This window comes from Cololabis saira, chromosome 5, assembly GCF_033807715.1.
Source record: "Cololabis saira isolate AMF1-May2022 chromosome 5, fColSai1.1, whole genome shotgun sequence".
Taxonomy (NCBI): domain Eukaryota; kingdom Metazoa; phylum Chordata; class Actinopteri; order Beloniformes; family Belonidae; genus Cololabis; species Cololabis saira.
Window position 1 is genome coordinate 46,285,483 of NC_084591.1, and position 27,010 is coordinate 46,312,492.

A 27,010-nucleotide genomic window follows, 5' to 3' on the forward strand; every position below is an offset into this window, starting at 1 on the left:
CATTAGATGCCATAATAGGTCCCCTTTTAGTTTTAAAATTGTATTAAGAAGTCCTATCTGAAAACATTATGTCTCGTGTACCAACAAAAAAAACATATCCATTCTTATCATGAAATAATTGGTTTCATTGAGATGTTAAACTTTAATAATGGTGATTATTAGAGTACTTTTTCTTTTCTCGTTTTTTGTGGAAATGGCCAACTGGCATCCTGTATCGGTCTGTAAACAGTCCTGCGTGTGTGTGTGTGTGTGTGTGTGTGTGTGTGTGTGTGTGTGTGTGTGTGTGTGTGTGTGTGTGTGTGTGTGTGTGTGTGTGTGTGTGTGTGTGTGTGTGTGTGTGTGTGTGTGTGTGTGTGTCAGTGCTGGTGTTGGACGCACAGGGACCTTCATTGTTTTGGACCGAGTGCTGCAGCAGCTGGACACCAGAGACATGGTAGACATTTACGGCGCCGTCTTTGACCTGCGACTCCACCGATCACACATGGTGCAGACTGAGGTGGGACATCTCCAGCTCTTACTGTCATATTTACATTACAGAAAATGTCTTTTTAAGCAGCTCCCAAGCCCGGTTATATACAGAGAGTGGTGACAGGAAGGGCATCTGATGTTAAACTTAGGCCTGTCTATACATGTGAACCTCATTCCAAGTCACTTGAGGCCCGGGTTAACGAGGACTTCCATCGCTGCTGCTGATGTACAGGTTGCCAAAGGAAAGTTACAGTTGGTCGAAGAAGGACAAGACACAGATATCTCCATAGGCAGAGAGAAAAGAGAAAAAAGCAAGAATATATAGCGTCTACCATGGCAACGATAGACGCCAAAAAGGACGCCCCCCTTCATCTGATTGGTCCATATTTGATAGTTCCTACTTTCTGCCATAACTTTTGAATGGTTTGATATAGAGACTCGTGGGTGGTGTCATCGGACTCGGTTTTGAGTCCTTGAACATAATTGGTGCAAATTAGCCCTGCCCCTTCTTCTAATTAGTCGACATTTGATAGTCCCTATTTTCTGCCATAACTTTTGGATGGTTTGATATAGAGTCGTGGGTGGTGTCATCCACTAAATGTCCAGGCCTGAAGAATCTACATGCAGTCAAACAAGCTTCCACTGCAGCCTGAACGTGCACAAGAGTAGGAGGGCCTGTTCATCGCTGCTTGCAGCTTTAATTATTATTATTATTATTATTGCACAGTGATTGATTACTCTGAGTGATGAGAGTTCATCAGAGAAACAGCTCGGGGGAAGAAACTGTCCTTGTGTCTGGAGGTTTTAGCGTACAGAGCTCTGTAGCGCCGTCCAGAGGGGAGGAGTTCAAACAGACTGTGTCCTGGGTGTGAGGGGTCTGCAGAGATGTTGGAGATGAGGATGAGGAGCAAATTCAGCGACAGATTTGTCCTTCCCCGTCAGACCACAAAGAGTCACAGTAGGTCAGTCTTTTATTCCAGCTGCACTCCGACTCTACAACCAGGCCCTGCAGGCACAGGGAGACCTGGAGCTGGAGTTGATAGGCTAACTGACTCATGGCGCTTTTAAACTAGTAGCCTACCTACTCAGCGCGACTCCACTCGCCTCCACTCGCCTCGTCCTCGTTTTGTTTTTAGACACCCAGATCCGAATTAGGAGGTTGGAGAAGCTGCTGTGACGTATTTGATTGTGTGATCTAAACGGAGAAGACAACACTAAAGATGTAGAACCTGGAGGAGATGATAGATGTGCTGCTGGGTCTGTGGCTTGTGTTTGATACCAAGTTAAAAAATGAGAGAGAGAAGCTTCAAGCGGCAACGCTTTTTAAAAAATTTTGTTTGTGTCGGCGCTGCTGAGAAATCAGCTGGGAGCCGCGAGTGACCAAGCGCTGGTAGATCTGGTCGTTCCTTATCGCCCGTCTAGATCCCTTTTTAATTCTCTCCTCAGCACCAGGTTTATGAACATCTGACCCTCAGAGTTGGATCATGAAACAGACTTTTGTGCTGCCATTGTCTGTCGAATAAAATGAAGAGCCACGAGTCGCTCTTTCACTGACTCCCGCTTCCTGATTCAGACGTCTGACGGCCCCCAGACCAATCGGTGGTCTGTAGTGTGATGATACAGCCGACTCAGCCGCTCAGAACCTCGGCAGAATAGATACAGAAAAAGTATCTACTCTGCACGCCTCCACTCGCCTCGACCCGTAGTGTAAAAGCGCAAAACGGGGGGGTGGCGTGTAGAAGCGCGCTGAGTAGATACTAGTGGAAAAGCGCCATTAGACTCTAATCTGCACATGTTGCACTTTGGCAAACAACTACCAGCACTTTGTGTTTGTTGGACCAGCAGGGTGTTTATATTTATTGTTGCATTGTAGACTCTGTTTTTCTTTATTTCTGGGGGGGTTGTTGCGTGATGGTGGTGCAGCTGGGGGGGTTGGTGGGGGGTGATGGTGGTGTACAGAGTTTCTTCAGGCCTTCCTGTCCCTCATGAGGATCTGCTGAAGTTCACGACTGGCCAAACCCCCGTACCCACATATAAAACCACGCCCCTTCATTTGGATTTAAGAACATGAATTGAAAAAAGAGCCATGAAATAAAATATAAGTGTCATCAAATGAATCAATATACCAATATGAAATAATTTGTCATGAAATAAAAAAGTTGTCATTTAAAAAATAAATATGAATTAATTCTGTATTTATTTCATTGTCATATTAACTTACCTCATTGAATATATAATAATATTAGTATTTGTTCCTTTTCAGTCATTGTTCAACACATGATTATTGGTTTTGTGTGAAATGTTAATGCCGTGCACAATGTTTTTTGGTGTTGTGTTGTTTTTGTGTTGTCATGACTGAATAAACTTCATTCATTCATTCATTCATTCATTCATTCATTCAGTCAGTCATTCATTCATTCATTCATTCATTCATTCATTCATTCATTCATTCATTCATTCATTCATTCATTCATTCATTCATTCATTCATTCATCCGTTCATTCAAATGACGTTCTGTAAATAGGAAGCCTAGTGAATATATCTGTAGAAGGATTATCAGGCGTGAACTGCCAGAACAGCTGATGAAGCTGCTACTGACAGTGAGGGCCGACTCTTCCTGACATCACTAAATTCCTCTCGGCTCTGTACCGGTTCCATCAGTCCTTGAGAGGTTTGTCCACCCTCAGCTCCTTGTCTCATATCTAATATCCCCTTCCTCTCCACCCAGCGTCAGTATTTATACCTGCATCAGTGTGTTCGTGACGTCCTGAGAGCCCAGAAGCTGCGCAGCGAGCAGGAGAACCTTCACCACCCCATCCAAAGAATGTGAACTAAAGCTGCCTGAGGGGTGAGTGAGTCTGCTATAGCAGTACCACTATAGCAGTACCACTGCAGCTCATCTTTGACCTTCATCACAACTCATATTTACTGATCCTCTCCCACAGAGATGCTGCCATTGTACTGCCTGCTGAAGGACCACTGAGGTCTACAAAGAAATACCACAATTTATTTTTTTAACAGTTCATGTTTTGATCTACATAGATTTTTCACACTGAGAAATGTAATGATAATTTATGTAACGTGTACAGAAGTGTGTCTGTGGTTGTACTGTGTGTATTCAGTGGCTCAGCTGTTCCATTTGATCAGTTCAGTCATGATGAAGCTGTTTTTATTAACACTCATAGATATATTAGTAAACAGGTTTCCACTAATTTGCTTCTTCCGAGGGGCATATTGTGAGGCAAGATAAGTGGGTTAGTGTGGCCTTTTTTTGTGTGTGTGCACTTTTGGTGTGTTATCACATCCAAGATCCAATCTTGCCCAAATGGCACTTAAATTGTTGTCACGCAGAAGGAATGAATGCTGATGTCTAACAATCTCACCAATGTGAAGTGCTTGATGGATTATTAATAATGTCAGATTGTCAAATTCAATAATTCAACCATCATCTTCAGAGTTGTGTCCCTGTGATGGACTGGTGACCTGTCCAGGGTGAACCCCTGCCTTTCCCTAGAATGAGCTGAGACCGGCTCCAGGAGACTGTGGGCTCGTATAGGATTGGGCAGGTATAGAAAATTGATGATTTTTTAATATATTTTTTTGTACTTTTAAGTGAAATTGTGATAAAATATGACATATTCCCCTTTTTATGTAAACAGTCAGAGGCTACATCTACATTAGTCTGCAGTTGTTCCAGAAACATATTTCAGCTCTGTTGAAAAACTCCATCCACACTACACCAACGTAAACTAATATCATACATGCAAGCATGAGTAAACCCAAGCTAAAAACTGACATTTGCTGCAGATTGATCTGATAATGTCATTCCTCTTGAGCAGGGGTCCAAAAAAGACAAATATTCTTATTAAGATTTTGAGTTTTTGCAGTGTGGTGACGTTTCTGTCTCATAATGTGACGTTCTGAAGCCTAAATGTCCGTTTCCCTCAGTTTACAAGCAAACATGAAGACGGAGTTTTTGCAAATCTCCACTTTGGCCGGAGTTTTCAGAAATGATCGTTTTTGGTGACTTTGAGCTTCGTTTTCGTGTAAATGAACGGCCAAAATGCATGAAAACACCACTGTTTTTGCTACGTGTAAACGGGGCCTAAGAGGATGGGGTGGGCGGGGACTTATAGATAGATCATCTGATTATGGCTTTCATGTTTCCATTGCCAGTTCTTATGGAGAAAGTTTGGCTGTGTTGGACTTTCTTTTTAGTATACCCCTCAGGACTGAAGCATGTAATAGCTTTAATCAATACTCAACCTGTTTATGTTTATGTGTTGGTTCAGATTGTATCAGGCTGTTCCCTTCATGCATGTATAATGTACATAAAATGTTTTTACCACAAAAAATGAATTGTACCTTTGCCTGTCCCTGTCTGTGACCAGCTCATTAAACATGCAACACATTTTCAGATGCGTGATTACTGTGATTATTCATCCAGAATGATTCAAACTTGCTGGAACACCACCACACATTCACTGAACAGGAATGTCTTAGTATACGTGTGGAAACCAAACAACACTGTTAAAACACAGAAGTGAAACAGTCAGCAACAAAGTTACAGTAAAAGAGTTTCCAAACGCGATTGTACTGCACAATTAGTAAGGTGTGTAACTCATATTTAAATTGTCTGCGGCCCCAAAAGTTTTAGTTGTTCTGGGTTGCTGTTGTATTAACATATGTTGTTGCTAGTTTGTCAATGTGTGATATTTCTGTTTTGTAAACATTTTGTTACACTCAGTTGCTGTGTTAACATGTTGCAGTTGTGTTTCTGTTTCTGCCTCTGTCATTCTTCACTAAGGATCTTCACTAGGATGATGCTGTTCTTCTATGTCAGGGGTCGGCAACCCGCGGCTCTAGAGCCGCCCTAGTGGCTCCCTGGAGCTTTTTCAAAAATGTTTGACCTTTTTTTTCATTTTTTTTCTTCTTTTCCTTTTTTTCTTCTTTTTTTCTCTTTTTTCCTTTTTTTCTTCTTTTTTTTCCTTTTTAATCTCAACATTTGACTTTTTTCTCGAAGTTTTTACTTTTTTCTCGACATTTCGACTTTTTTCTCAAGATTGTACTTCAACATTAATCTCGACATTTCGACTTTTTTCTCGAAATTTCGACTTTTTTCTCAACATATCGACTTTTTTCTCGAAATTTTGACTTTTTTCTCGACATTTTGACTTTTTCTTGACATTTCGATTTTTTCTCAATATTTCAACTTTTTTCTCGATATTTCGACTTTTTTCTCGACATTTGGACTATTTTCTCAAGATTGTACTTCAACATTAATCTCGACATTTCGACTGTTTTCTCGAAATTTCTACTTTTTTCTCAACATATCGACTTTTTTCTCGAAATTTTGACTTTTTTCTCCACATTTTGACTTTTTCTTGACATTTCGATTTTTTCTCGATATTTTAACTTTTTTTCTCGATATTTCGACTTTTTTCTCGACATTTGGACTATTTTCTCAAGATTGTACTTCAACATTAATCTCGACATTTCAACTTTTTCTCGAAAGTTTTACTTTTTTCTCGACATTTTCGACTTTTTTCTTGACATTTCGATTTTTTCTCAACATTTCGACTTTTTTCTCGACATTTCAACTTTTTTCTTGACCTTTCAATTTTTTCTCAATATTTTGACTTTTTTCTCGGCATTTTGACTTTTTTCTCGAAATTTTGACTTTTTTCTCGTCATTTCAACTTTTTTCTTGACATTTCGATTTTTTCTCAATATTTTGACTTTTTTCTCGACATTTTGACTTTTCTCGAAATTTTGACTTTTTTCTCGACATTCAACTTTTTTCTTGACATTTCGATTTTTTCTCAATATTTCGACTTTTTTCTCGACATTTCGACTTTTTTCTCGACATTTCGACTTTTTTCTCAAGATTGTACTTCAACATTAATCTCGACATTTCGACTTTTTTCTCGAAATTTCGACTTTTTTCTTAGCATATTGACTTTTTTCGCGAAATTTTGACTTTTTTCTCGACATTTCGACTTTTTTCTTGACATTTCGATTTTTTCTCAATATTTCGACTTTTTTCTCAACATTTCGATTATTTTCTCAAGATTGTACTTCAACATTAATCTCGACATTTTGACTTTTTTCTCGACATTTTGACTTTTTTCTCGAAGTTCATAATGAAAAAAAAAAACTTCCCCCAGTTATTACTAATACAGATACATACAGCATGTGTTGCCTTCATTTAGGGCTGATACAAGACGTTTAAATCTTTGCGGCTCCAGACATATTAGTTTTTTGTGTTTTTGCTCCAATACTCTATTCTAGGTTTAGAAGCTCCAGCCACCCGGACTCCCTGGCCCGCGCATGCGCTTTGTTGCCGCTCGGAAGTTAAAGCAGCTCGCTGTGATTTAGCCACAGAGCTAGCAGCGGGGGTTACGCTCCCATTGCCACAAAACTTGTTTTTCCCTCACGAAAAGGCGCCTTTGGATATCTCCCCCGAGCTCGCAGTGAACCACAAAGACCCACCGATGGATTTGGGATGTTCCCGGTGGTGTAATTGGCGCGGACGGGAGGTTTAGACGCGTTTGTAAGAAGTTGTGATTGTTTTTTTGGCGCTCCAGAAGCGCGGAGGAAAGATGGAGGATCTGCTGCTGTAGCCGCAGCTAAACGCTAGCTGTCGTTTACGGACCAATCCGAGCTATTTATCCGCCCTGTGGGATCCCCAATGTTTGGATGTTAGAACTTGTCACACTTACAGAGATTGGTGAGTATGAGTCGACTAAACCAGCGTGCTTGACAACATGTACGCGTTGGCTGTGTCTCCGCTGCTTATCTGCTGAAATCAGCGTTAGCTCGCTGCTAGAAGTTTGAGCCGCAGCTGCTGCGCAAGGCTCATTTATGGTTCCGCGTCACACCGACGCAGAGCCCTCGGCGTAGGGTACGCGGCGACGCGCACTTTCGCCGTAGGCTACGTGCGTCGATTTAACGCGGAAGCATAAATCAGGCTTTAAGTCAGTCCGGGGGACACGGCTCAGTCATGTTAGTGTATGAGAGGCTCGCGGTGGATGATTAGTTCATTACTATGTTTTATTAGGTTAGTAAACAGCAGAACGGACTCCAGTTGGAGCACACACATTCTATGGACTCTGAGAGAAAGTGATAGTGAAAATCGTAGTGAACACTGTGCCATTGTACACACACACACACACACACACAAACTTCAGTTAATACTGCGGGCCTTCAGCTGACTCTTGCTCTTATTTCTCACTATATCTTTTCAGGTAACGATTTAACCAGATTTTATATGACATAAGTAACAATCTCTTAACTAATTGTATTATTATTATCCCAAAAGCAACAAATACATGAAAGGAAAGAAGAGACACGAATTTCTCGAAAGTTTGTGAGAGCAAGAAACCGATGAACAGACACACATCCGACACTTTAAAAACCCCATATTGTACATTTCTGCCTAACTGTTCATTTCTGTTTATACATTTTATCTGTCATCTGTCATCCTACGTCACTTTTTGTAAAGATTCATATCCGGCACTTTTTAATCCTCATATTGTACATTTCTGTTTATCCCTGTTATACATTTTACTTTATTCTATCTCTCAGTTTATCTCCATATATATTTGTATTTTTATATTTTTATTTTTACTGTATTGCACCAATCACCACAACAAATTCCTTGTGTGTGTTGACAAACTTGGCAATAAACCCCCTTTCTGATTCTGATGTTAACGTGCTACTGAAATGATCTTGTAGTAGTAAGTAGTAATTTATTTGGTCGATCAGTTTCAATTGATACAATACATTGATTTGATTTATTTTATTTTTGTACATGTAAAAAAAAAAAGAAACAACACTTCATGAGAAGTTTAAGAAAACAAAACAAAGAATTTCATCCTTTAAAACCTGTTATCTTGATTTACATGTGCCAAAAAAGGAGTAGGAAGAAGTGTAAACTTATTTAGTCCTACCCCCATTCACTGATCATTGCATTTCATTTCCTTTCGTAGGAAAGAAATAATGAAAAAAGAAGTAAAAAAAAAAAAAAAGAAGAAGTAAGGAATAAACCGACCAAAAGGTGTAGGCTGAAGGCTAAGCTTATTTTGCCTACCCCTTTTTAACTTAGTTTACTTCATAGTTGATACTAATACAACCAGGACAAACAATCTACAACAACAAAAAACAGCAAAGTAAACATACATGCAAAACAAGAAGGAAGACAAACGTAAATATGACAGATTAAAATCAAGTAAAAAACAAACAGAAGACGAAGAAAAACAACTAACAGAGAAAGTAAATAATCAATGCTTGGAGGAAAAAAAAACCCAACAATCTCTAGAAGAGTGTAAGCAAAAGGAAACTAAAGACCAATCATTACATTTTTTGGTATATAAATATTATTACAACAACAATTATTCTTATTATTGTAATCGTTTCATATAGTATGGAGCATTTTTTTATGTATATATATATATATATATATATATATATATATATATATATATAAATTAGTTTTGTATCACACTAATGTTCTGTATCTTTCGATTATATTGGATTTATACATCGTTTTATATTTATTTATTGAACTACCGTTTTTTTAATTCATTATTTATTATTTATTATACTTGTGATGTTCAGATATCACGGCAAGCTTTTCATTGATCTGATGATACTAAAACTGATAATCTGCTGGAATTGTATTACTTTAAAGTAAATTGATGTATCTTGTGCTCCTTTTTTCTGTAATCAATAATGCTTGTTATTGTCAGTGATTAGTAACTCAATTTTTCTTTTTCAGACCGAAAAGTCAATTCATCTTCAAATAGGCATTTTAATTCAAGTCAGATTGTAAAACACATTTAGTATGCTACAAGATTTTGACCAAAAATATTACTTATTTAGGTTTAGTATACAAAAAACAATTAAGTTAATCTCACAATCAATAGTTAAATCAATAGAATATCCACACTCGGGAAAGTGTAAATTTCTCAGTTGCATGATATAAGGTTTTTAACGAGTCACGTTTTCATAAATAATTAAAAGAATAAACTTAACTGATATTCTATAGTTTCAATGTAACTTAATTCAATTCAACTTTATTTATATAGCGTCTATTACAACAAAAGTTGTCTCTAGGATCTTTCCAGAGACCCAGAACATAAACCCCCGAGCAATTATTACATAAACAATGACAGGTAAAAACTCCCCTAGTGGGAGAAAAACCTTAAGCTTAACAGTGGCAAGAAAAAACTCCCCTTTAGGAGGAAGAAACCTGGACCAGGACCAGGATCATAAAGGGGGGACACCCCTTTTAAGTTATTTTTCTTTTTCAATTTGTGTGGGTGTGGGTGTGTTTATAATATTTCTTTTTAAGAGAGTCTTGAGTTTTCTATGTCTACTCAGGTCTATCATTCATAAAACTGAAACAGTATCCAGTTAGCATTAATTTAGTGATTATAGAAATGATTTTCATTCAGCGGAGGGAAATCTGCTGATATCACCTTACACCTTACGCCATTTTATTGTAATTATGATAATTTACTTGAACTCACCTTTTTATATAACCAGCTGCATTGAACTGAGAGGAATGCCAATGGTATTTTTATGTTGTTTTCAACCTTTTTAAAGTTTATCTCTTCTGATCTGTGGGTTTCCATGGGCATGCAAACCACAACCACCTGTGTACGGAGTAGACTGGGTTTGCACATTTAAATAGAGTATCAGATGGTACATAGATCAGTGCCTAGGTCAGATCTAATGGTGAGGGGCTTTGTATATGCCCATGCCCATCACGATCATTGGGCGTTTTTAGGTTAGATTTCGCTATTATTGTTGGCTTATAACACGCAAAGGTAGATATAGAGCTCTGAGGCGGAGTAGCTTGCAGGTCTCCTTATCTCCCCGGTTACTCATCTTGTATACCGTACATGCCCTCCCTGTGACGCCCTGTTGATGTTGCTACTTTTATCAGCCGTTTCCTTTTTTATAAAACAATAATAAAAAAAACCCTCCCCTGGTGGGTTGTGACATGTGACGTGATCAACAAATTCCTCCCGCGATCTGCCACCGGGTCAATGACGTGACGCCTATATATTTTCTGAAAAACAGATTTATTTATTTTTTTCAATTCAAAAAAGGTTTAAATGGATTAAAAAATACCAGATATATGACCTACCTGTCCCACATATGGACTAACTTGAATTTTACAAAAAATACTAGTTATTTGGGATTTTGTTGTTGTTTTAAGCGTCAAAATGTCATGTGGTGCGACCGTCCGACCAGGACTCTTGTTTTGAAAACCTTTTTTGAAATCACTCTAAATGTATTTAAATCAATCTTCTTCTTCTATCTGGCATGATTTCCGAAATGTCTTGTAGTGTGTAAGATTGCAACACATTTGTATTTATATTTCCATCATAATATACAAACAAAGTTTGACTGATGTCCATTTTATGAAATATCATGTGGCGCGACCATTAAAAAAACAACCATTTTTGTATAATACGGAAAACTTGTAAAAACAAAAAAGATGTTAAGGAAATTAATTAATTTTAATATGAATCATGGTTGCACCACATGACCTTTTTAAGGCTAGTGCCAATTCATCTTGACAAAAAACTCTGAAATCACTTAATTTAACATTTTTATATGAATTTATGTGTACACAACATTCTTAATGTTTGAACTACTGCAATAGATATTCTTTTTTTTATTATTTTAAAATTGACCTGTTGAAAATCCTTATTTGTCATTGACCCCACCCCACTGTAGTTCTGTGTACATTAGATGTGACTGGTCTGGTGGTTAATTGTATCCCTGGAAGTGAATTATTAGCGGGGCCAGTTCAACACGCCAGCCCACATCGGTCAATGTAAAAAGGACAGGCAACACGCTAGGTCTGCGTGTTAAACGTGGGGTATCCGCCAATGTAAAAGTGGCTACTGACACATACGCAACAGGGATATTTCTTTAGTTTTGGACAAATAATTGTAACTGCTGCTACTGCTGTTGAGGGAAGAAGACAGTAGATGATTATTCAAAGGCAAAGCCCGTGTGTAAAGCAGTAATGCATTATTTTACAATATTTAGCAGTTGTTTTGTTTTTAGTCAATATAGGGTTTCAAATACAGGTTTTTCTTTGCAATATTTAGGTTTTGTCCAAATCTAGCGGTATTTGGAAATGCAACTAATATGAACTCAAGGGAGATATTGGTGTAAATTAAGGAGGGCATAATTAGGTAAAAAGGCATCATAGATCTACGAGAGACTGGAAACCATAGGAGAGCTCAAAATCATCAAAAGGCTTAGAAAGGCCACAGAAACCAATATAAACTTGTATCAGAATTTTGGAAAGAGAAAAGTGTGGAGAAAAGGAAAATTCCATGTTTTTAAAGCAGAAATACAATGGTAAAACAAGGTGGAGCCAGTGGTAAGGTAAGGGCATGCATGGCTGCCAATGGAACTGCCAGAAAGACAGACGGACAAACAGAGGCTGAAGGTGGCTGCAACGCCGCCTGGCAAAACGTCGCTAGAGAGGAAACTTGGTGATGTCCGTGGGTTCTGGAATTTAGAGGGATTAGCTGAAAATAATTCTCATCCAAAGATTAATGAGATATTTACACTTATGTGACTTTGTCCAAATACTCTAAAGCTCTTAATAGTGTCGGTACTTTGCCTAAAATGGCTGTACTTCCTAAACTGTAAATGTCATATTTTTAGGAAACCTCCTAATTTAAAGCTAAGCATCTACACTTTGATCTCATCTTGATTGTTTTACTTTAGTGTCCAAATACTTCTGGACCTATCTGCATATTGCTGAAACAATCGGATAATAGGTTATCTTATTTCACTGTAGTTTTTTCACATTTTATTATGTTAATAAGTGCCACATTTGTTTATTTACTGTTTGCTATTTTTAAATCTGGGTACAGTGAGCGAAATAACCGGAGTCAAATTCCTTGTCGGGCAATGTTCAAACTTGGCCAATAAACCAGATTCTGATTCTTATTTGACCACTTTAAATAAAACAGTATAAAAAAAAAAAAGCTGAAGCATCTCTTCCTTTGTTAAAAACAGAATACGTTGCTGGACGTAAGGAGTAGCCTGATGGATTAGAAAAACAGCAAAAACACCTACTTTGCAAAGGAATGATATGAGTGCCATATTCTGTTAGAAGAAATAGTCCAAGTCTTTTAACTGCCAAAGCAGATTTAAATGGCCGGTATCCCTCAACTGCAGCCTGTAGCACTGTTTACATCCAGGTTCCAATGTCACGGCTCTGTCCTCATCGTGTTAAGCCCCCCCAAGTTTATCCTTGTTCTACAAGGATAAACTGATTTGATTGGCTTGGATTTTTTTTTTGTTCTTAGCATTTTGTTTGTGAAATGGTAACTGTTGAGATTTGAGACTGGCCAGTTTGATAGTTTAACAGAAATTTAGTTTAGGTAGAATATGAATGAAAACAATTACATAAATGAAATTGAAAAAGTAGTCACATAATATATAAAATATGAATACTGTCAGTCGCTGTGGTGTTGCATCGGTCGCCGCCATATTGTTAACCCGGCGCTGTACTGTATTGCACATGTGCAACTTACAGCAGAGAGAGAAATGGAGGGAGAAGCCTCACTGCTGAAATACCTGCGTGGTGAGAATAGCTTGAACGCTATTGTATATGCAATTCTCAGCAGAGATATGAAAGAAGGTGATGCCTTACTCTGTTAAATTTTTTTTTTGCTGACAATAGTCGACTATTAAATTCATCAGCGACTATTTTCATCATCGGTTTTTGTCGACAGCGTCGACCAATCGTTGCAACCCTACATATGACCCCACTCATGATTATGACGTCCACGGCTCTGAGGAGCCTGGTGAAATCCTTGTCTTGTAACAGCAACAGTCAACAACCCCCAGCCCCCACTTCAAGCGCGTAAAGCCTGATTTAAGGTTCTGCGTTAAATCAACGCAGAGCCTATGCCGTCATCGTGACGCCGTCGTGAACCCTTCAGACTTCTCTTGTAACTCCATTTTGCCACGGTGCAACATCCCCCCCAGAGTGCTAGTTGATACTTTTTTTAGCTTCCGGTTTTTCTGGTCACAGTGAATCAAAGAGATAAGGACAACCCAAAAAAAAAAAAATCACACACACGAAGAAAAGAGCGCTGAAAGTTCACTACTGCTTCACGAACCGGAAATGCGTTGCTCCCAAGCAAACCAATCACAGCCCTCTCGGTCTTTGTTGGGTCTGCGTCGCCTCGACATGTAGTTCCATTTTTTTGGGAGGTGCGCGTCAGGCTACGGCGTAGGCTTCGGAGAGACTCCCGCGTAGCCGCGTACCCTACGGTGTAGGCTCTGCATTGATTTAATGCAGAACCATAATTCAGCCTTTAGAGACGTCGTCAGTCTCAGTTCATAGATCGGTAGTAAGAGTGGTTATTTATGTAACCTCAAAAAAAGAGATGCTTAAACGAGTAACATCATCATCAGATCTGTAGTAAATTTCTTTGAGCCTTTTGATGATTTTAACTGTCCCACTTGTTTCGGAGTTGGTTTCTGTTGGTTGGTTTCTGAATCCCCAGAAGACTTGAGGATCGTTTCACTCAGTACGTTTCCATGCAGCAGTTCAATCGGATTTCTGATCGTATAAGACATCGTTCGGACTTTTAAACTGCATGTAAACACCTTAATCCGATCTACTTGAAACCTATATCGGACATTTTAATAATCGGATAGCAACACCTAGAGAATAAGTCCGAATTTTAACTCCATGTATACGGAGACATCGGATATTGCAGTCTGAGCATGCTGGAGAATTTCCTCTGGGGCTTCACCCGGAAGTGAAAGGAGACGGCGCGTGTTAAATAGTTGTTTAAACACCAACATGAAGATCGCAAAAGAGATCGCAGAAGCTTCATCAGGACACCGGAGCAGTTCAAAGTGTACGGAAGGCGTAACATTGGCGCCAAACAAAACAACTGTCAACCGGAAGTGGCTCTTTGTTGAAATGGTTACAAATGGTTACCATGGTTACAGCGCCACATAGCGTCACAGAGTCAGCCATGCTCTGGACATTTATCCCATTCTCTGAACAGCATGTAAACTCAGCCGAGTGATTGGGTCTTCAGGATGTCTGATAAGATCAGAAATCTAATTTCTTTGCTGCATGTAAACGTACTGACGGAGTATTAGAGCAGCAAAGCCTGAGACCTAAAAACTGTGGCACCTCCCGGTTCAGACATTAAACTGGGGTTTTCCCTCCTGCAGATAAATGCATTTATGGAAGGGAAGATCCAAAAGTTATTGCTCAAGTTGTGTAACGACACCTCGCTTGTCGAAGATGTTGTGGCATTGGCAGTTCAGAGGTCACAGAAGACTTAACGCGGTAATAGAGTACAGATAGTGAGCCCTGAAGGTTTTCCCTAAGCACTTGTTTTGGTGTTTGTAGAACTGCTGAAGCATGACAGACGGTCAGGCTGTGAGGATGGAAGCAGAGCTACTGGAGGCAGGATCTAGGTGAGTCCCCCCGCAGCGTCCACACCTCTGGAACACCATTGTGGCCGCTCGTGTTTCTCACTGTTTCTCGTGTCCCTTTTCCCAGACATCAGATGGTGCTCTGAAGAAGCCATGGGTAGCTGCTTAAGCTGTCCAGAGAAAGAGTCCATTCCAGATAATCATCAGAGTAAATTCAAGGTAAGTTCCTGTCTCTGCCTGTCTGCCGGCCCACGCCCCGAATCACTCACTAATGTCTTTGGTTACCCAACTTCCACCCACGTTGTTTGTACTCTAGAGTTTGACAGCAAATATCACTGAGTGTGAAGCCACAGTCTTCACATAACACAGGAATAAACCTAATTAAATGTTAAACAGGTTTTTGTTTTGCAGCTGTTAGCGTAAGATAAACACTTGATCGATCCCTTTACATGCTGTCACATGACTGACACAACTGACTACTTATGTATTGCTTTGAGTGTAACAGTAGTGTTGTGATTTGTTGGCATTCTTCCATTAAAGAAAGAAAAGCCCAGAAAGATTATGGCGATAACTTGAAATCGACAAAGGTTATAAAAATAATTTACTAAAAACTGCCTAATGAAAGTCAGACATTGCTTTTTTTTTCCCTCATGTTTCTTTATAGGGTAGTCGATGTAATGCATATTACACAATAAACATTTTTAAAAGGATTCGACAAATTACCCTGTTTTATATTTTAACACACACACACACACACACACACACACACACACACACACACACACACACACACACACACACACACACACACACACACACACACAAAAAAGTAAATAAATAAAGACACAAAACTTAACATAACAAACCCCTCAAAACACACGCACTATAAAATACATAATTATAAACAAGTCCCAAAGTAAGTACCAATTACCAATCAAACTTGGACTGAAGACAATAAAAGGAAAAATAAAATAAAATACAGGACACACAAAACAACAACAAAAATAATAATAAAATAAAATGAGACATTGCTATTTAATTGTGGTTTAGCAGATTAGCAGTCATTGGAATAAAGATATTTCTGTAACTCATTAAAACCTCTGCCCCTGTAGACAGGTTTTTTGGTCTTTACAGTGAGTAAACTGCTTCATCTGTCTGAGGTTTGAAGGGTTTCTTCTCCAGACTCCATGTTTCAGCTTTTTCCACAGATGTTCAACAGGATTTAGTTCAGGGCTCAAAGGAGCACACCTCAGAATAGTCCAATGTTTTGTTGTTTGAGTCCTCCTTGGGTATTTTTTTGGTTGCGTATTTTGGGTCATTATCAAAGTCATCTTTATTGTCAATTTTTCATTTGCTGGACCTACAGAAAAATTGAAAAAACGTTTATCTCTGAACCCTGGTGTAAACTAACGGTAGAAAGATTTCAAAATATATACAAAAATATAAAGGATAAAAATACAGATTTACAAAAAAAAGTGGAGGTGGGGTTGGTTCAGCTTCCTGGCAGCTTGGGGGATGAAGCTGTTCAGTAGTCTGGTGATATTTGCATCTCCCAAGAGGCTGAAGAGTCCATGGAATGGGTGGGTGGGGTCACACACAATGCTGGATGCTTTGCGGGTGAAGCGGGTGTTGTAGATGATGTCCATGAGGGAGGGGAATGAGATGCCTCACCCCGGTTTTGGGCTTCTCCACTAGGGGTGGAGGCGGGTGGAGGCGTGCCGAGTAGATACTTTTTCTGTAACTACTCTGCTGAGGTTCTAATGGCGCTTATCCACTAGTACCTACTCAGCGCGCTTCGACTCGGCACGACTCGTCCTCGTTTGTTTTTAAACACCCAGGTGAGAAGTGGGCGGGTTGGGGTGAAGCTGCTGTGACGTACTCGATTGCGCAACACATTTGTTTGTCTCGGCGCTGATGAGAAAATCAGCTGGAGCCGTGAGCAGCTATGAAGTGACAGAACTCCTGGTAGATCTGGTCGTTCCTTATCACAAAAGCACAAAAGTCTGTTTGGTGATCCAACTCTGAGGGTCAGATGTTCATAAACCTGGTGCTGAGGAGAGAATTAAAAAGGGATCTAGACGGTGATAAGGAACGACCAGATCTACCAGGATCTCTGTCTATTCATAGCTGCTCACGGCTCCAGCTGACTTTTCAGCAGCGCCGAGACAAACAAAAAAAAAAAAAAAAAAAGCGCCGCCCCATGAAGCTTCTCTAACTCAGTTTTTAACTTGATATGGAACACAAGCCACAGACCCAACAGCACATTTATCATCTCCTCCAGGTTCTACATCTTTAGAGTTGTTGTCTTCTCCGTTTAGATCACACAATCAAATATGTCACAGCAGCTTCACTCCAACCTCCTACTTCTCATCTGGGTGTCTAGAAAGAAACAAGAGCAAGGCGAGTGGAGGCGCGTCGAGTCGCGCAATAGTGATGCAGCCGGTCAGGACAATCTGGATAGTGCCCCTGTAGAAGGTGCACATGATGCGTGTGGGGGCTCTTATCCTGTTAGAAGATACGTGACCTCTGACTGTGACCAAGCTTTCTGACACTGGGCAGCAGATTTCCCTTCAGAACACCTTGATGAGAATTAGATTCCATTATACCTCCACAGATTCAAGGCACTCTTTGCCAGACGCAGTACAGCAGCTCTAGAACACCATTGAATCTCTTTCGCATAGCTACAGTCTTCTGTTCTTTGATTACTTCATTTTTGCGTCTGGACAGATGAGACAAAAATCAAGCTACTTGCCACGTCACATTAGCTCCATGTTCACAAAGGACTTTCTCTCTAAAGCTTTATGACTTGTCAGTATGCCTTTTGACAAATTCTAGTTTTGCTTTCTTATGATTTGCTTTCAACAGTAGAATCCAGTTTGTTTCCTTGACACATCGTGAGATCTGACATTGAACCTTGACCTTGTACATCTCCCTAAATTTCTTTGGAAGTTGTTTTGGACTTTTGGTCACCATTCGTATATCTTCGATTTATTTTTCATCAGTTTTCCTGTTGCAACCATGTGCAACAAGCTTGTTACAATACTGTGGAACCGAAACCTCTTTTTAACTCTTTCCCACAGGTACCAAATCATTTGTCCAGGCCAGTTTCTTTACTTTGGATCTTTTCAATTTAATGATTCTGTTGAACTTCAATTCAAATGTTTGATTTTGATTAGTCCATTTTTAGTAAATGATTACGTTGTTCATTTTGTCCATTTTCAAATTACTTTATTGATCATTACGGATTTTTTAAATCTTTATTAAAGGTGCTAATAAATAAGTCAATTTATGTAAGAAGTGGTAAAGAAATTCTCACTTCGACGCTTGTTAAAACAAATGAACAGGAATACATCATTTGGTTTGCCCTGTAATAAAAACATTTACAAAATGTTATTTTTTTTAGTTCCAAACTCCGCAATCCTATTCCTTTAAACATGTAAAGGTACATGAGGAAATGTTTATTTTGGAGTTTTTTATAAACTAAATTTGCAGCAAAAGGAATGTCATTAATCCCATTCTTGATGTGGTTTATGATAATCTGTATCAATAAACTCCAACATCAGATTATTATTTAAAAGAAACAGTTGCTATATGCAGTTTATAATCTTTAGTGTTGAGTAAAGTTAACGTCATCAGTGACAACTCTTAGTTTATGTCCTGAGAAACAGGGTGTTTATAAAAAACCTCTTGACAAATTTTTCCTGTCATGGTTTCTATTGTATATTTCAAGCGTTTGTGTGTGTGTTCTCAGGTGATCAATGTGGATGACGATGGGAACGAGTTGGGATCGGGTGTGATGGAGCTGACTGAGGCTGAACTTGTCCTCCACACCCATCGCCGCGATGACGTCAGGTGGCCTTACCTGTGCCTGCGGCGCTATGGCTACGACTCCAATCTCTTCTCCTTCGAGAGCGGCCGCCGCTGCCAGACGGGCCAAGGTATGAGTTTACGTGTGCAGACCTTAACACAAACCCACGACAGGCGCTCGTGGAGTCGGCACTTCCTGCAAACCTTCTCTGCTATACGCCTGCAACAGTCTTGTGTTCACAGTGATGTCACTCTGCTGTGAATGCTGCAGCTCATTGGCTGCACACTCGTGTTAAGGAGGTGTGAACCATAGACATGTATCCGTATCCGCCCCATCGAGCTGCTGTGATACGTCAACGCCGCCGGCATATTGGATGTTCAAGGCTGCGCTGTAAACTAATACGTATACTAATAATACGTTACTAATAAGTAAATTGACTTATTTTCATAAAACACAAAGAAATGTACGTTTTACGTCTCATTTATTCATTCACACACGCACTAATATACTTGGGAAACAGTTAGTCACCAAATATAATATATTTAATTTTCTCAGATGGCAAAAATAAGAACTTTATTGATCCCACATAGGAGTAATTCATGTTATATCAGCTATAGAGAACAAGGTAGTGCCGAAAAACAATATATATCCCCCCTCACAAAAATAAGAAAAACAGAAAAACACATTTTCTCATCAACAAAGCATATTTCACATAAACATATTTTTAATAAGTTAATAACAAAATAACATATTTGAACAATTTTTCTGATTTTTTTTTTTCAGTTATTTTATTGTCTGAAAAATGGTTCAAATATGTTATTTTGTTATTTGAAAAATGTTAAATTCGTTTTGTTGATGAGAAAATATGTTTCTCTATTTTTCTTATTTTTGTGAGGGCACAACCTGAGGGCATTACCTACCACTATTTTTGTTTTTCGGCACTACCTTGTTCTCTATAGCTGATATTACATGAATTACTCCTATGTGGGATCAACAAAGTTCTTATTTTTGCCATCTGAGAAAATTAAATATATTATATTTGGTGCCTAACTGTTTCCCAAGTATATTAGTGCGTGTGTGAATGAATAAATGAGACCTAAAATGGAAATTTCTTGGTAGAAAGGCGCTTTATGAAAATAAGTCAATTTACTTGTATTAGTTTACAGCGCAGTCTTGAACATCCAATATGGCGGCGACGTTGACGTATCGCAGCAGCTCCATGGGGCGTCTACGTATATATATGTCTATGGTGTGAACAGGTGGATCCTCCAGCAGAAGTCTGCAGAACTTTAATCTGCAGTCTGTTAAAGTTTTGCTGTTTCTGATGTTTCTCTGTGCATGCTGTCAAGGAAGGATGAGGTGCTCAGGGTTAGGAGAGGGTCAGTGGGTTCGGTAAGTTCTCCCCTGTTGTGATCTGTTGAGTAGTATTGATTGGCTGTAAATGAAGTTGTCTTTGCTGTGGATACACGGTGATCAAAAAGTGTTTGTGTTGTGTTTTCCTAGAGTCTCATTAACGTATATTGTGTATGTTTGTCCAATATCTGTTCACATGTTTACTGTCATATTTTCCCTTTACGTGTTCCCATCCTCTGATGTGTTCAAATGACTGATATAGAGGCCGACTAGAAATCCTCTCTCTGACTTCAAAGAGTCAAGCACATTCAGAGGGTGACATGCCTCCTTGATGACTACAAAACGTGAAGTAACTCTTTCAGAAGTAGGGCTGAGCAGTAAATGGATCTTTTTCCATTCATTTGAAGTAACAGTTAGCATGGTTTTAAAAAAGGAAAATAAATTTTGGGAGGAGTGTGTGTTGTGCAAATCTTAAAAGGGGGCATACAGCTCGGGGGGGTGGGGGGGGGGGGGGTGTTGGTGACTGTGACGGTTGGGTTCTTAACACATGCTGAAAGGTAAGCAGCATAATTACACTACCCTTCATACACCATCAACTTTTAATGAAATATTGATAATGAAATACTAGGGGTGTAACGATACACTAATCTCACGATACACGATATTGAGGTCACGATTATGATACGATATTATAGCAGTATTTTTTTTTAACAACCTTGATTGAGGAACATATGACTGGAAACAATGGTCTTTTATTTGAAAGGCACAAAATACAAAACAATACTGTGCATTTGCCCTATTGTTACAGTTTGTAATGCTTTATAACTGTTTAAGTTTTAAAGAGAAAGCCAGGCCAACCATTTTCAACAAACTGAACTAAAAGTAAATGTCAGGTTTGCATTATGATCTTCAGTTTCATACAAGTAAAAATATTTAGCCACAAACTGAATAGTTTCTCTCATGTATGATTTGACTTTTTTCTGCTCCAGAAATTTAACTAAAATTAAATAAATAAATAGACGTAAATAAATACATACAATTTTACATCATAAAAAAGATTGATTCATGCTCATCTTATAAGTGTAAGAGGAGATTTATTTTAGTTAAGGTTATTTTGGTAATTCAGGGTTCATTATTTTATAAATATATTCTTTATATTCTGATGTAAATCAGGGACTATAATGACACTAGTCAGTTTATCTGTAGTGATTAGTCTGTGTTAGATTGGGCGGAGTGATACGCCACAGTACGGCACTAGGTGCTGTGTTGATGTTCTAAAATCCTACACTGTTGAGGGACATTAAAGTACACTGGAACTCAGCAGAAGTTGTCCCCGTGTTTATCCTACTCACGACCCCAAAAAGGTTTAATTTAATAAGGTAAGATTAACTCTACACCAGCCTTACATCAGTAAAAGTTCAGAGCTCAAAACCCTGCAAGAATCCCGTGATCAGGACCAAAACGGTACTAGTTTCTTCTGAGTGGAGGAAGATTTTGGTCCGCAGGTCGAGGCGCGGTCGGCACCAATACACTGCACGTTACTAGTCAACACAATATAGGCTAATATTATTAATAATCCAATATCAGATACAGTTTGTCACCTCCACGACACGTATCGTGACGTTTTTGTATCGCGAAATTTTGTGGCACGATATATTGTTACACCCCTATGAAATACTGAAACATAATCTTCTTTTTCTTAAGTCATTATAATGTCCAGTACTATATACGACCACCTCCACATGGACTCTTCACCAAGTTTCATAAAAGGATCAAAGACTATTTTGCCTTTTTTTTTTTTTATAAAGAAAATTATGTATGTGTACACCTGTACACCACAACATCTACACCTGTACACCACAACATCTGTGACCTAACAGTTTCAGTCCCACAGATTGTTTGAAGGTGTTAACCGTCTCTGCGTCTGGCATTTTCTGACTGAAACAGCTGTCACCTGCAGCTGTTGTGAAGATGATGATGATCAATGTCTCTGGTATTAGAGAGATCCAGATCATCATATGAAAAGTGAACAATTTTTGAGTTCAGAAAATCATAGATAATCCACATCTACACTTTCCACTCCAAAATGAATTAAAAAATATGAATATTTTAACTTAATATTCCATTTGCTAAAACATTCTTATTACAAGTAGTAGGTTTATGTTTAGGCGGTATTGGAGCATTGACAGCTGCTCATATGAGGTGTGTGAGAGAAAGTGTTTGTCATAGCCGCTGCCCCACTGGTGCAAAGTTTGTGTTCTTTATCAAACACAAACTTGTTTGTGTTTGCAATTCAAATGTGGTGTGTGTTTGTCCTTCTGTGCATACATTTTACATTGGTATTACAGATGCTTTTTTTTTTTTTTTTTTACTGTCTTGTGCATTTTCAGGTATTTTTGCCTTCAAATGTTCCCGAGCTGAAGAGATCTTCAATATGCTGCAGGAGGTGATGCACAGTCACAGCATCAGTGTTGTGGAGGAGGCAGTAATTGACCCAAACCAGCAGGCGGCGCTCACTCCTGCAGGTACACACCATAGAAACCCTAATCATACAGGGTATACTCTTGCTTATCTGACCAATGAGAATCCATCAAAATGAGCGAACAGGTTAGCTGTAGGAAGTAAGACGAGGCAATGACTTGCCTCTGAGAACAAACCTTCTGAATCAGCTACTGGTTTAGCTGTCGTGAGCACTCTGAGATTCAACCTATACTAGTCTGAGTTCTTTCCAAAACAAATATTATCTGAATTTGTATTTGCATTTTAGCTAAAGGAGCAGATTTTATATAATTTTTTTATAGAACTGAACGATTTTTGAAAATAGTCTAATTGTGATTTTTTTTTTTTTTTCCCTCAATTGCGATTTAATATGCGATTTATTTTTTCAAGGTCCTGTTCTCATGTATTTTTCAACTACACAAGCAATAAATCGGTCTGTTTTATAATAAACAATGTCACATTTATTTAAAGCACAGATTACAACAATAAAGAAAACAAATCTGTGGCTTTACCTCTTTAATACGTCTGTACACACGAGTGTTATGGGTCATTCTCTCTGAACCCAATCGCACGACACCAAACCGGGTTAAACTTTAGCCAAAACGAAGCGTAGTTTAATAGCAAATCACAAAAACCCTTCCTCACAGGGAAGTCAGAACTTCTTCACAAGTAACAAAAATCACAGAGAGAAAAAAACCACCAGCAAACTAACAAACAAACCAACAAAGCTCAGAGTTAACAAAACGAACCAGCAATGAACTGGCAGCCCCGCTCTTTAACCTCTCCTCCTGATGAGCTGACGAGCTGCAGGTGTGGCTCACAGCGACTCCACTGTCCTGCCGACGCGCGCCCGGCGCGTGCTCCTCGCTACGCCGACTCCGCGCTCATATATTTCCTCCTTGCCCGCTCCCAGCGCGACCGGGCAGAGATGCTACCTGCCCGTTTCCTGGACCGGTACGGGTCCTGGATAGATGCGAGGTTAGTCCCAGTTATCCTCTCTGCAGACCTGATTGTCCGTTGCAGTCTGTGCCTGTCTAGTTTGGTGGCCGATCTGAACCAGACAGTGATGGAAGAGCAGAGAACAGACTGAATGATGGCAGAGTAGAAGGTTCAGCAGCTGCTGTGGAGGTTAAACTTCCTGAGCTGACGCAGGAAGTACAACCTCTGCTGAGCTTCTTCCTCCGGACAAAGTTAATGTGGTTGGTCCACTTCACATCCACTTGAGGTCCCGGGAGATGGTGGATCCCAGGAACCTGAAGGAGTCTGTGGTGGAGACAGTGCTGTTGAGGATGGTGAGGGGGGGAATGGCGGTGGGTTTTTCCTAAAGTCCACTGTCATCTCCACACTCTTGAGCGGGTTCAGCTCTAAGTGGTTCCGACTGCACCAGTGGACCAGCTGTTCCACCTCCTGTCTGTACGGGGACTCGTGCCCCTCCCGGATCACTCCTGCAGACCTCTCCACACATAAGAGGGTCAGGGTTGGCAGAGAGGCGACTCTGCAGTCTTTCTCCGTAGCTCCTCTTTGCTATCCTGATCTCCCTCGTCAGCGTGTTCTTGGCCTGCTTGAACAGGGCTCGATCACCGCTTCTGTAGCCTCCTCCTTGGCTCGGCGCAGCTTCCTGAGGTTCCATGTGAACCAGAGCTTGTTGTTATTGTATGTGCAGAAGGTCTTAGTCTGCACACACATGTCCTCACAAAAACTGATGTAGGACGTCACAGTGTCCGTGAGTTCATGCAGGTCTGAGGCTGCAGCTTCAAAAACACTGCAGTCATTGCAGTCAGAGCAGGCCTGAAGCTTCAGCTTTGACTCCTCTGTCCACTTCTTCACAGTCCTCACTACAGGCTTAGAGGGTTTTAGTTTCTGCCTGTAGGTCGGGATCAGATGAACCAGACAGTGGTCAGAGTGTCTTAGAGCTGCGCAGGGAACAGAGCGGTATGCGTCCTTAGTTAGTGTGTAACAGTGGTCCAGAGTCTGCGTGTCCCTGGTGGGACACGTAACATGTTTAGGAAGTTTGTGGGTGACGTTTGCTCTGTTGAAATCCCCCAAAACAATGAACAGTGAGTTAAAAAAAAAAAACGGAAGAAAACGGTCTGCAGGTAACAAAAAGTGTCTCTAAGTGAGGGGATGATGTAAAGATATTTCCTCTTATACTGCCCTTCAGTTTCTCACAAACATTTAAATATAAAGTAGGCACTGCACTTTGAAACACGATGGTGATGATTCAACGGAGGTCTGACGTGACCAGCATTGTGACTCAGTTTTATGAATATCTTTAAATAAGGTGACTTGGAGGAAGTGTGGGTTAATACGAAGTGAGTGATGGAACTGAGGTGTGGTTTGTGTCTCCCCAGCTATAGGTTACTCAGTGCCCACGGTGCCTAACGGGGTGACCAGGATCCCGTCTGTAGGCGAGGCCCCGTCTCACCCCTCCACCCGCCACCCGTCGGTGGCCAGCACTCGTCTGCCCTCCGTTGGGGAGGAGTCCACCCACCCACTGCTGGTGGCGGATGAGGCGGTAAGCTCCGTTCCACGTCACATCAACTGCATGCAAGCATCGATTTAAAAATGTATGTTGAGTTTTTTGGGGTGTGTGCATGCCTGCAGGTCCACACCTACGTGAACACGACGGGGCTCCTGGAGGACCAGCCCAGCCCGCTGACCCTCACCACCCCTCTGGAGAGCCCCACCTCCCCCCACTCCCAGTGTCCCCCCACTCCCCCACCTCCTCCCAGAGCTCGGGTGGAACCTCTGCCTACGCCAACCCAACCGGAGCCCCAGGTGCTGCTGGAGCCCCAGGGGGTGCGCTTCGTCCTGGGCCCCACTCCCGTTCAGAGGCAGCTGATGGAGAAGGAGAAAAGACAAAAAGAGCAGAAGGAAGCCGAGGAGGTGCAAGAGACTAACGGCCCCGCCGCGGCCCCGGCCGAGACCGAGCAGGCTACGCCGCACTCCAACGGCTCCTCCTCCTCCAATCCATCCACCGCCCCCCGCCGCCACTGCCCGACCCCTCTCACCCCCGACCTGCAGAACGCCAACAACTCGGCCCAACGGCGCACCGCCCTGCTGGACTACGAGAACCTGCCGGCGCTGCCGCCGGTGTGGGAAGCCAGGAAGCCGAGCACGGAGGAAGAGGAGGAGAACGGCGGTGGTCTGAAGACTCCGTCGCTCAACGGCTACAACCACCACCCCTCCCACAGCCTGCTGCACCACTCGTACTCCCACCCTCTTTCCGCCGCCCTCGAGGCCTCACATAACTATGTCAACACGGAGAACGTGACGGCGCCGCTCAGCGCACACCGCCCCGACACAGCCCGCCGCCGCACAGACGCACCCACTATCTTCAACTTCGACTTCCGCCGGCCACCCTTACCCGGCCACGCGGAGCTGCCCAAAACCCTCAACTACATCGAGGTGGAGATGGACAGCGGCGCCACAAACAAAGGTGCGTCGGACGGCAGTAACCCCCACACCCCCCGTACCCCCAGCTCCCCCCTGCCTCCCACCACGCCCACGCGTCGCCCGCACGAGCTCTACGCTCTCATTGACATTGAGCGCACGGCCGCCATGTCCAGCCTGCAGAGGGCGCGGCCACGGGACGACGGCACGTCGCGCAAGACGAGACACAACAGCACGGAGCTACCTACTAAAAGCACAGCGTGACTTTTCTTCCATGTGCAATGTGCTCAGAGCTGTGCAAGGACTCCAGTCAATGTGTCCGATTGGACAGGAGATAAAGACTTTACTGTGCGCTTTGCCTGCACAGGTGATGAACTGGTACTATAGCATCATGTAATACCTCTGACAATGATGATGTAATAGACTGCATTCCTTATATGGTACAAATCAGTATTACTGAACAAAGCATTCCATTTAGCCTTTTGTACGAGTCACTCTGCTGCTGTAAGAAGACACTTTGTGTTCCAACATGTTCAGTAGATCTGACACAATAAAAGTCTGGTTTTTATTTGTAACTGCTGGGGGCCCGGCGTCCTGTCTGCACCAGCAGCATCATCATAACGATGAAGATCGTCACACACGAGCTTCTCTGAGCTAATCTTATTTATTTATTCAGGTGTCATCCTTGGTGTTTTTGAAAGTAATTTGTCCTTTTATTCACATAAACAGACAGAAAAGATTTCTTCCCCCAAGAAATTGTCAACATACAGGACTGTCTCAGAAAATTAGAATATTGTGATAAAGTTCTTTATTTTCTCTAATGCAATTTAAAAAAAAAAACAAAAAACACAAATGTCATACATTCTGGATTCATTATAAATCAACTGAAATATTGCAAGCCTTTTATTATTTTAATATTGATGATTATGGTTTACAGTTTAAGATTAAGATTCCCAGAATATTCTAATTTTTTGAGATAGGATATTTGAGTTTTCTTAAGCTGTAAGCCATGATCAGCAATATTAAAATAATAAAAGG

General features: G+C 40.8%; 2 protein-coding genes across 5 annotated transcripts in view; both read left to right on the plus strand.

Annotated features, from left to right (window-relative positions):
- Window positions 1-4,885, plus strand: part of LOC133444474 (receptor-type tyrosine-protein phosphatase beta-like) — a 63,914-nt gene extending 59,029 nt beyond the window's left edge. For all 3 annotated transcript variants that reach the window (XM_061722287.1, XM_061722288.1, XM_061722289.1), the window contains 3 exons: window positions 361-496; window positions 3,197-3,316; window positions 3,414-4,885. In XM_061722287.1, coding sequence (XP_061578271.1) covers window positions 361-496; window positions 3,197-3,298 — 238 coding nt within the window. In that variant the 3' untranslated portion in view covers window positions 3,299-3,316; window positions 3,414-4,885. The remainder of the gene's footprint in view (window positions 1-360; window positions 497-3,196; window positions 3,317-3,413) is intronic.
- Window positions 4,886-6,842: 1,957 nt separating this feature from the next.
- On the plus strand, window positions 6,843-26,547 carry LOC133444476 (fibroblast growth factor receptor substrate 2-like). 2 transcript variants are annotated; one of them, XM_061722291.1, is made up of 7 exons: window positions 6,843-7,198; window positions 14,894-14,961; window positions 15,047-15,138; window positions 18,671-18,857; window positions 22,471-22,605; window positions 24,931-25,094; window positions 25,184-26,547. In XM_061722291.1, exons 3-7 carry the CDS (start codon window positions 15,073-15,075, stop codon window positions 26,234-26,236), a joined length of 1,605 nt encoding a protein of 534 aa, XP_061578275.1. In that variant the 5' UTR covers window positions 6,843-7,198; window positions 14,894-14,961; window positions 15,047-15,072; the 3' UTR covers window positions 26,237-26,547. The 2 variants fall into 2 exon arrangements, with proteins under 2 accessions (XP_061578275.1, XP_061578276.1); XM_061722292.1 differs by lacking the exons at window positions 6,843-7,198; window positions 14,894-14,961; window positions 15,047-15,138 and adding an exon at window positions 20,081-20,119 and having other exon boundaries at window positions 18,720-18,857.
- The last annotated feature ends 463 nt before the right edge of the window (window positions 26,548-27,010 follow it).

Bases quoted from the DNA above. Each gene is read 5' to 3' on its own strand.
- LOC133444476 (XM_061722291.1), top strand. From the start codon at position 15,073: ATGGGTAGCTGCTTAAGCTGTCCAGAGAAAGAGTCCATTCCAGATAAT. The intron at 18,858-22,470 runs GTATGAGTTTAC...GTGCATTTTCAG, and splicing joins CCGCTGCCAGACGGGCCAAG to GTATTTTTGCCTTCAAATGT. The intron at 22,606-24,930 runs GTACACACCATA...GTGTCTCCCCAG, and splicing joins GGCGGCGCTCACTCCTGCAG to CTATAGGTTACTCAGTGCCC.